Source organism: Mustelus asterias, chromosome 19 (assembly GCF_964213995.1).
Source record: "Mustelus asterias chromosome 19, sMusAst1.hap1.1, whole genome shotgun sequence".
In the NCBI taxonomy this organism is placed as follows: Eukaryota; Metazoa; Chordata; class Chondrichthyes; order Carcharhiniformes; family Triakidae; genus Mustelus; species Mustelus asterias.
In genome coordinates this window covers 57,206,010-57,217,001 of record NC_135819.1, presented here as the reverse complement: position 1 = coordinate 57,217,001, position 10,992 = coordinate 57,206,010, and the positions used below count along the sequence as shown (strand labels likewise).

Here is a 10,992-nt window from a genome sequence, read left to right as displayed (position 1 = left end):
AAGTGGGCATGAACGTGGGCGCGGATCGCGTTAATGGCCTCACACCCGACTTTACCATGTTTTCGCGCCCGAAAACGGGCGCAATGCAATGGTAAAATCAGGCCCACAGTGTAATAACAACACAACATTCCCATTCTGATTCCATTTTTCTCTCATCCCAGAATGGCTGTCAGCACAAGTGAACCTGTCCTTTGGTTGTAATTTATCTGCGTTGTGATGCACATTGTGACAATCATGATAAACAGTTTGCAATGTCCTTAGCATAAAATGTCAAAAATGACTAACAGCAACTTGTGTTTAAAGAGTGTTTTTAATGTAACAAAATGCTGAAGGGACTTCACAGGAACCTTATCAAACAAAATCTGACACTGAGCCTCATACGGAGATAACAGGACCGAAAAAAAAAAAAAAAACTTGGTCAAAAGAGCGAGGTTTTAAGGAGGAAACAGAGGTAGAGGGGCAGAGGGGTTTGGGGAGGAAATTCCAGAGTTCAGATTTGTGGCAGCAGAAGGCATGGCCACATAACCTCAGCTGAAAGAGTCCCTTCAGCAATGGGCCTGACTGGTACTATATTAACTGAAAAACAAAGCAACTCATTAGTTTGCAGCTATCAGTGCTGCATTCATCTTACAGTTTCCATTCCTTCCGTTGCATTTCTACCTTGCTTTTTCACTGAACCTGATCCTTCGTGGCCTGTCACAGCCTGTCCCTGTCTCTGGACCAAATGTGATTTTATTATTTCTTTAGAACTATTTTTCTCATCCTGAAATTCAAACAGTATCATCTGGCCAGTGATAGGATAAAGTGAAGAACAATCCTACTCACAAAGAGGCAATAAACCTTGAAGAAAAGGGTCTTTCTTTGCCTCAATTGGGTCTAGAGTCGTTTCAAATATTCCACTTTATTTTAAGGTATAATCTTCCAAAGACATACATGTTCAATAATCCATCATAACACTGACAGGGTTCTTGTAATATCTGCATCTTCATAATTATTGATATGAATGTTGTAGTTTTACTGCAGGAATTGTCAGGAAGCAGAAATGGAAGGAATCAGAAGAGACCACAACCCTTCAGATTTTCTTTGATGATGATATCTGCTACTGCATCAAAGACAAACGTAACATTCTGTGTATCTGTAGCACAAGTCATGTGAGAGTAAATCTCTTTAATATCTTGCCGCAGGTTGAGATTCAGGTATTGAGCCTTGATATAATTTCCAGCATCTTCAAATGTGTTGGAACCTGGTGAACAAGATGAACAAACACAAAGGAGACATATTTTCATGCTAAACAATGATAAAAATTATTCCAATGATATTTGACATATGTCTCAGATTAAGTTTTGCGTGGGCTTGCATCTTGAGTGCGATCTTACAAAAAGAAAAGCCTGCAGAGATGAAAATAATAAAAATATTGAGATGATGGGGTATCTTTCGATACAACATATGAATTAAGAGCAGGAGGAGGCCACTCGGTCCCTCGAGCCTGCTCCATCTGTGACGATACTGTGCCTTTAAGAAATGTATTTGAGCCGTATAGTTGTGCAGGATCTGTTGTAGTGGTTTTATGCCTAGTGTCTACCAGCATTATGTATTGCTGCTGCTGCAGCATTATTGTTTCAATTGTTGGTTTTAGTCTGTTCTCCCCTGGGATTTTGCAGAGAGGGGCTTGAATGGGATGATTGGCAGGTATGGTCATGTGATGGGAAAGATGAGCTTACATGGAATATATTCAAGCTCAGATACTGTTTTTGGGGTTGAGAGCAGTGCTTCTCTTTTCCCCTCTCTTAAATTTGAGACTGGAATCTGCTCGTTGATAAGTTTCTTTCTTGGAGATTCTGCTGTATGAGAGTGGATTTTTCTCTGAAAATTATTGCCTGGAACTCTGTCCAGAAGTGTTAAAAAGCTGAAAATCCAGCCTCACATGAACACACTTACTTTTTGTGCTCACTAATTCTGAAGAAGAGTGGATTGTTCTCCCTGGAAAGACAGAGGCTGAGGGGGCGACCTGATAGAAGTTTATAAAATTATGAGGGGTATAGATAGGGTGAACAGTCGGAAGCTTTTTCCCAGGGCAGAAATGACAATTACAAGGGGGCACAAGTTCAAGATAAGGGGGGGGGGAAATGTTCATTGGAGATGTGTGGGGGAATTGTATTTTACACAGAGGGTGGTGGGAGCCTATAATGCACTGCCAAGTGAGGTGGCTGAGGCAGTTACGTTAGCCACATTTAAGACTTATCTTGATAGACACATGAACAAACAGGGAATAAAGGGATATAAGCAGTTGGTGAAGATAGGTAAACATGATTGGCGCAAGCTTGGCAGGACGAAGGGCCTGTTCTTATGCTGTACTGGTCTTTGTTCTTTGAGTGTATGTCGATGGGGTATTGCTTTAAATTGGAACAACAGAGATAGCTAGCTGTTGAGGATTATACTTTGCCATGTCTAAGTATTTTAATTCTTTTTGTTATATTCTAATTGTGTTTTTAAAAATAAAGCTTGTTTTGATAAAAACTTCCTCATTGATCACTTAAATCGTACCTGGAGTGAAACATCCTAAGGCCAAAATCAAATACAAAAGTTGAGGTCTAGCTAACTTTATAACATACCTTGGAGTTTCTGATCTGGGTTTCAATAGGATCATGGTTCATCTGATTTCAACCTCAACTGCACATTTTCACCTACCCCCAATGCCCTTTCACTCCCTTACTTATCAAGAATTTATCTAACTAGTACCACACATTCATCTCCCTTTGTTTTGTACCCTATGTCAATTTGCACATGGTCCAGGTAGTAATCCAAAGGTTATTATCTTTGAGGTTCTTCTTTATAGTTTAATGTCTAGCTCCTCACTCTATGCAGAACATATTTCCTAGTTCTACCCCTATGTTGTTGGTACCTAATTGGACCTCAATGACTGGATTCTCCCCCTCCCGCTGCACGTTCCATCTCTAGCCCTGATCTGTTGTCTCAAACCCTGGCACTGGCCAGGCAACACAACTGTCTGGACTCTGCTCTCTGCTGCAGAAAACAGTGACAATGCCCCTCAATATATTGTCCCCTACTACCACTACATTCACTTTTCCTTCCCCACTTTAATGACTTCCTTTACCACAATGCCAGTTTGCTCACCCTGCAGCCCCTGCACTCATACAGACAAGCTGAGAGAATCTCAAACTGCAAAAGCTAAGGCTCCTGCACTCCTCCCCTTAGCTGCCTCATTCACAGTCACAACCTGCTGTCCCTGACAAATCAGAAGACCCCATCCTAAGGAGTTTGACTGCCTCTTGGTACAAAGCATCCGGGTAACTTACTCTCTCTCTGATGTGATAAAGTGTCAGCAGCTCAGCCTCCAGTTTGCTGCAGACCTGTTTGCCCTGGCCCACTAGCATCTCAGAGCTCCCATATGCTGCAGATTGACACAATCCTTAATCTGTTTTAATTAATTACTCTATTATATTATTCATTTCTTTTATTTTCCTGTTTTATATATTTTGTTAATCTTACCACAAGGTCATATACTATCTTAAACCTCAGGAATGGAATAGACCTTAACCACTTACCAGATACTCACCAAACAGTTAGCTTCTTTCCCTGTAGTAGAGTAAGAACTAATTCCTACAGGGTGAAAAAGATAGAGAAAGCAAAAGGAGAGAAAAGGAACATCTCCTTCTCATTGTCACCAAACTCCCAGGTATGCAGTTGTTTGCCAAAGCTGCACTAACGACCCCTGAATTATAGTGAACTGAATTTGGAGCTAGAGTAACCAGATTCAACCTGTTAGCTAACTAACTAATCGGCTTTCTCAGCAGAGTGTGTTACCCTGCCGAAGGAACTTACTTGACATGCACAGTACTTTCCAGTTAGCGCTCATTACGGGCAAGAGTAGATTTTTCAAGAACAAGGTGAACACTTTAAACTCCCGCACTCATCCAACTCTCAGGTGTGCACTCAGTTCCAAAGCTGCATTAAAGGTCCTGGAATCTAAAGTAAACTGGTGAAAGTCAGGTATGAAGAGTTAATCCTTCAGGCCAGAGGTAGTAGTAGAGGCGAGTACAATTTTGTCTTTTAGAAAACATTTAGACAGTTACATGGGTAAGATGGGTACAGAGGGATATGGGCCAAACGTGGACAATTGGGACTAGCTTAGTGGTTAAAAAAAAGGGCAGCATGGACAAGTTGGGTCGAAGGGTCTGTTTCCATGCTGTAAACCTCTATGACTCTATGACACGTTATTCCACATGCAATTTTAAATAAGTGATGTACCATTTTAAGTAAACTGACTGAAACTGGAATAAAATGTTACCATGAAATTAAATATAAGCATGTTAAGAGTTAATACTGAATCAAACCATCTTCTCCTATTTCTATAACAGTGAGGCATTAAAGCTTTGTATATATCATACTTTGTACTTTATACCAATCGCTGCCATCCTTATCTCTTTTCTGTACATTGTATTATTTCTGTATTATCAGGGTGCCCTGTCTCTCTCCTGCAATCCTCTGTGTTAAATTGCCCCCTGGGCTTCCAGCTGCTTATCAATAATTCTCTCCCATTCACTGCCACCTTTAGTTCCTTCATCACTCTCGGATGTCTTACTGTCTTCATTTACCGCAAGGCTCTCCATTGCCTTTAATTTTCAACCCTACAACAGGCTAGAAAAAGACAAACAGCAGGAAATCCCAAACTCTGCGACCAAAATATCCAAAAGGCTTTAAGTGTTCATTGTAGCAATGCTAATGTCCTGTTACAGTTCCTGCGAGATTTGTAGGGGGCAGGTTAACCATGAAAAGTAATCAAAACCAGCAAACAAAAAACACAAATAGAAAGTTTAGTCAAGGATACGGAAGATTTCAGTTCTGACTCTGAAATGTTCTAGAAATAAACACCTTTAAACCTGTTAAATTTACTGTTCAAATCTGCAAGTGGATTTCCTGTCTTTGAATATTTCTCATTATCAGTCGCAGCCACTGTCTGTTGTCGGGTTTAATTCCCAATACCTTCAAGGTAAATTAGCGCAGTCTAATTTTTTGAAGTTGCAAATAAGAATAAGCTTTTAAAAGCTGGGCTGCCTAATTCACATTTTTATTGCGAATCATTGAACCATCTTCAAATTTAATCTGCTCACGCAACCACTTGACTCTCTTGTGTTCCTATCAACTTGCTCCACAGCTGATTTCTCACAAGCTTTAGCTCCGTTCAATCATTTCCTGCTGATTTCACGAGCAATTTTAGTTTTATTGGAAGAAAATGTTGTAAATGGAACAGTAAACAAATAAATTATTTGCACTGGGTTCTCATTTCAATAATTTATTTGTCCTTTTTTCGTGAGCCAGACAGTCAGACGTTACTGAAAAGCTCACACTTGCCATATTAACCATTTAAAAAAAAATTATTCATTCATGGGATGTGGGCGTCACTGGCTGGGCCAGCATTTATTGACCTTCCCTGAGGGCATTTAAGAGTCAACCACATTGCTGTGGGTCTGGAGTAACATGTAAGCCAGATCAGGTAAGGAGGGCAGATTTCCTTCCCAAAAGGGGCATTAGTGAACCAGATGGGTTTTTACAACAATTGTTTCATGGTCAGATTTTTAATTCCAGATTTTTATTGAATTCAAATTTCACCATCTACCATGGTGGGATTCAAATCTGGGTCCCCAGAGCATTACACTGGGTCTCTGGATTACGAGTACCAGGGACAATACCACTACGCCACCACCTCCCCCAGGTTTGTAGGCTAGCAATCTCTGGCTCTTCAGGATATTTGTCTGCACACTGTTACAATAAAGGATCCTTCTGTTTATTCCTATTTTTGACAATACGATAGAGGAAAAAAACATATATTCTAAAATCGGACTATATTGGGATTTGTTGTTGAAATATCACAGGAGAGGGAAGAATGCACTCTGTCCAAATGCATGAACAGGTAGGTTTAGGGAAACCAGACATCAGTTACTGGAAGCTAGAAAGCGGGTTTGAAAAACAGCATTCTGTTGATCAGTCGTGCAGTGTAAATGACACTTCCGAGAGTAATTTTGAAGGGTTGCCCAGTTGATTAATGATCAAACTGGCTGACTCGAATGACAACAAGAGCTGCATTTTCAGGCCCAGGCGATGATGGGAACCAACCCCAGGTTTGGGTGGGGAGTCTGCCCCCCCAGGCAGGCTGCTCAGTTAGAACTATTTCACTGTCCTTTCCTGGGAGTTTATCACGTGGTCCTATCATTGCCATCATTTTTGTTTTGTTGTTTTTGTGTCTGGAGTACAATTTCTTTTCATATTCTTTGACAATTTAATTTTGCAGTTTCTCTCTGCTTTCCTAATTTTATTTTGCTTCCTCCTAGCCTTTTGGCCCTTTTGTTATCCTCTCCTAGGTTGTTGTGATAACCCCCACGAGGTCACTGATTGATGTCCCCATAGGGCTCATTGAGCATTGGTCTCCCTGGTATCAGGCAGTGGCCTGCCCAGCTGGAATTCATTGCCTGAGCCTTTTATAAGGCAGGCCCAGGACTGGGCCTGCTGAACTGTAGTCCCAGGCAGGGCTAGAGTGTGTGTGTACATGACGGTAGTGGTTTTACTTTGCATTCTGTAATAAAGTACGTTCCTTTCCTGTCAGTGGCAGTCACCATCAGAGGCAGAATTAAGGCTGACAGGGCTACCTAACCTGACATGACAGGTAGCTGATTAGGCTTATTAACAGCCTTAAGTCCAATTAAAGGAAGCTGACTGGAAATTTCCAGTCAGTCTCCAGTTTCCTGCACTGCAGGGGGCAGCTTTGGATGTATGGAAGCAGGGACCTGGTGTCTGGCCAGCCTGCCTAGTGTGAGAACAGTCACATGTTGTCCTGTAGAGGGGCTCTCCCCTCCCCCACTGTAGTAGCCAGACTGTAAGAACCATATTTTGTTAAATTAAAGTTTGGAAAAAGTTCCCACTCCGAACTCCCTCCCTTACATCTACCTCCCCCCTTATTGCTTCCTCACCCCAGACTCCCTTCCCGCCGCACACCTTCCCCACTCCTCAAAGAATTTGTCAAGCATAATTTCCCCTTTGTTAATCCATGCTGACTTTGTCTGATTATACCACTGCTTTCCAAATGCTGAGTTAAGAAATCCTTGATAATAGACTCTAGCAACTTCCCCAGTACTGACGTTAGGCTCACTGGTCTACAATTCTGTTTTCTCTCTACCTCCCTTTTTGAATAGTGAGTTTACATTATCTACCTTCCGATCTGTAGGAACCAGTCCAGAGTCCAAAGAATTTTGAAAAATGACCGCCAATGGATCTATTTCCAGGGCCATTTTCTGAAGTACTCTGCCGAGGCTACAAAGAGAATGTGAGGGCGCCTTCGCAGGGGAGTCATTTTGGGGGCCCACTTACTTCTTTTATCTGTTCTGATACATTTCCCCTAAGCAGAGTTCCCCTCCAAGCCACTCACCATTCTGCCTTGGAAATATATCACCGTTCCTTCACTGTGGCTGGGTTAAAATCCTGGAACTCCCTCCCTAACAGCATGGTGGGTGTGCCCACACCACATGGACTGCAGCAGATTCAAGATGGCAGCTCACCACCACCTTCTCAAACTCTGAATATTATGTACCCAGTGCTCAAGGGCAATTAGGGATGGGCAATGAATGCTGGCCTAGCCTGTGATGCCCACATCCCTTGAATGAACAAAAACGAAAGATCCCGCTGTCCCCTGTTGGGATTTTACATACTAGGTGTAAAGACTTTAATCAGGCAGTTGAGGTTGACCTGTTAGAATATGAGCTCCCTGATTAAGGGCCAAATTGATGGGTCAATCAGGGAGCCTCTTGCTTTGTATTTAACCAGGAGTGTCGGTTCCTCTGGGACTCCTAGCATAGACTGCAACTGAAAGCACTCTGTATGCTGTTGTCAGACTTGTAAATAAAGGGATTTTGGTGAAGAGACTTCTGCTTCTGAGGACTTATTACACTAGGTAAGAAGGAATCCTACAGGCATTGTTAAAACTGTACTCTTTTTTTCCAGTTTATTCAGGGATTATTTTTCTCTGTTCTCTATGTAAGTAGGAATGATCACATGGCAATAACGGAGAACTCAGGTTTCACATTTCATGAACTCAGCCTGCTCAGAAAGGGGCACAATAGTGCAACTTAGAACAAGATACTTGTGCAAAGAGAATTATCCTTGCTGGTGTAGTTCATGCAATAGTTGGTGAGGTAAATAGAAATGATAAACAGATTCTTTGGTGCAAAGCAGTGAATCAATCTTGAGGTTTATATGACAGTTATAGACTGAGCTTTGCTCCTAGTGCTTTATGATCTTTGGAACCTGAGCTCTAACTTACTGCTTTGTGATCATTCCTACTAACATAAAACGCAGATAAAAATAATAAGTTGTCAGTGAGTGATTTATCCAGGCAGAGTAAGGATTATAATCTCCCTTCTCGGAAATGAAGAAACTGAAAATGATTTGTGATGAGGTTTTTGGAAATTCTGGATAAGATGATCGAAAGGAAACCCAAATATTATATATTGTTATTCCAGAGGCTCACAGGATTTCTGTATATTTATTCAGCAGAATTCAGTGATTGAGTTTCACATTTCCAGCTTCTTCAAATGTTCCCCAGATGTAATCTTCTAAAAACTACCCTCTGACCCTGACTATGCTTTAATTCATCACTCGTCTCGTCATCACAGTCATTTGTAACACGACTACATTGAAACTCTGAATATTGCGTACAAATGCTCAAACCTTAATATTTAATGTCCCCAATAAATTATTATATTTTTATTTGCTAACATTTGAAAAAGGTGGCACGGTGGCACAATGGTTAGCACTGCTGCCTCATAGCGCCAGGGACTCGGGTTCGATTCCCAGCTTGGGTCACGATCTGTGTGTCTGCATGTTCTCCCCGTGTCTGCGCGGGTTTCCTCCGGGTGCTCTGGTTTCCTCCCACACTCTGGAAGATGTGCTGGTTAGGTGCGTTGGCCATGTTAAATTCTCCCTCAGTGTATCCGAACAGGGCGCCGGAGTGTGGGGACTAGGGGATTTTCACAGTAACTTCATTACACTGTTAATGCAAGCCTACTTGTGACACTAATAAATAAACTTTAAAAGAAAAGTTTAGCCGGGCCCCAGTCACAAGCTCAGAGCCATGGGCATCAGTTCGATGTCTTGAATCAATTGTTAACTGATTATGATATTGGGCCCGATTTTACCATTGCGTCGCACCCGAAAACTTGGTAAAGTCTGGCGTGAGGCGATTAGCGCGATCTGCGCCTGCATCTGCGCCTGCAATATTTGGGCGGCACGGTAGCACAGTGGTTAGCACTGCTGCTTCACAGCTCCAGGGACCTGGGTTCGATTCCCGGCTCGGGTCACTGTCTGTGTGGAGTTTGCACATTCTCCTCATGTCTGCGTGGGTTTCCTCCGGGTGCTCCGGTTTCCGCCCACAGTCCAAAGATGTGCGAGTTAGGTTGATTGGCCATGCTAAAAAAAATTGCCCCTTAGTGTCCTGAGATGCGTAGGTTAGAGGGATTAGTGGGTAAAATATGTAGGGATATGGGGATAGGGCCTGGGTGGGATTGTGGTCGGTGCAGACTCGATGGGCCGAATGGCCTCTTTCTGTACTGTAGGGTTTCTATGATTTCTATCCGCGCAGATGCCCACTTTACAAAGGCCCGAAAATGTCCGTGATCCAAACCGCGCCCGAATCAGGCGCTACAGCGATTTAAGTGCAGTTGCATGCATTTAAATTGAATTAATGGGCTGCCCGCACAGCTTTATCTGCATTTCCCCCTTTACCATCACGGTCACGCGTCCAGATTCAGTGTGAAACAGACCTGCTCGGCAAAGGTCTGTTTCGGGCGCTCCAGCTTCTGAAGAGGGAAGTTCAGAGCTTCCAACGGCTCTCTGACTCAGATCGGTGGTGGGAGGCGGGGTAGGGGGTGGGGAGGGAGGCCGGCCAGATCATTCTTTGGTGAGGGGGAGGGAAGAGGGAAGCCCAATTGTTCTCTGGTGGGGGGGAGGGGGGAGGGAAGTGGGTCAGATGTATCTCTGGTGGGGGCGGGGGGCGAGGAGGGAGGCCCAATCATTCTCTGGTGAGGGAGGGGTGGAGGGAGGCGGATCAGATGTATCTCTGATGAGGGGGGTGGAGAGAGGAGGAGGGCCCGATCATTCTCTGATGGGGGAGGGGTGGAGGGAGGCCCGACCATTCTCTGGTGGGGGGGAAGTGGGGAGGGAGGCCAGATTGCTCTCTGGTGGCAGAGGTGTGGGGGCGGGGGGGGGGTGAGGCCAGATGGTTTTCTGGCAGGGGGAGGAGGGATGCTCAATCATTCTCTGGTAAGGGGGGAGTGAAGCCAGATGGATCTTTGGTGGGGGCGGTGGGGAACCGCTGCCACTCTGTGAGCAATTGGTGGGGAGGGAAGGGGGAGTCAGCTGCCACTCTGTGGGCAATCGGTGGGGGGAAGGGGGGGCAGGGGGTCGTGATTGGTCTGGGTAGTGGGGTGGGAGGGTGGGTGGACAAGGGGGACAATTATGTTGTGGGGGTGGGGTGATGTCTGTGGGGGCCATCGCTCCCGCTTTTCGCTCCTGGGCTGCTTTATCTGCTTTTTGCGACCTGGGAGCGATGTGACAGGGGCGGGTTTTTCAAATTTTTTTTCACTACACATGCGCAGTTCAAAGCTCTGGTCGGAGCAGCAGCGTTTCGGGCCCACTGAGCCCCGCCCACAACGTGATTCAGACTCGCGATTTGTTTTTTCAGGCTGAGTGTGTATGGGGGCGCCTGAGAACAGTTTTTCAAGTCAGATCTGAATTGCGTCCAGATTCAGCACTTGGAATGAAAATGGTAAAATCGGGCCCATTCTCTCTTTGTCGGAGCAATGGGTGGCACTGCTATCTCATAGCACCCGGGATCCGGGTTCGAATCTGGCCTGGGGTCTGTCTTTGTGGTGTTTGCACCTTCTCTCCGTGTCTACCAAAGAAGGTGGCGAGGTAGAGGCCACG

At 44.2% G+C, this 10,992-nt stretch overlaps 1 protein-coding gene across 1 annotated transcript in view; it reads right to left on the bottom strand.

Annotated features, from left to right (window-relative positions):
* Positions 1-299: 299 nt before the first annotated feature.
* LOC144507577 (guanine nucleotide-binding protein G(t) subunit alpha-2-like) overlaps positions 300-10,992 on the bottom strand; it is an 85,611-nt gene continuing 74,918 nt past the window's right edge. The window contains exon 8 of the mRNA XM_078234725.1: positions 300-1,243. Coding sequence (XP_078090851.1) covers positions 1,053-1,243 — 191 coding nt within the window. The 3' untranslated portion in view covers positions 300-1,052. The remainder of the gene's footprint in view (positions 1,244-10,992) is intronic.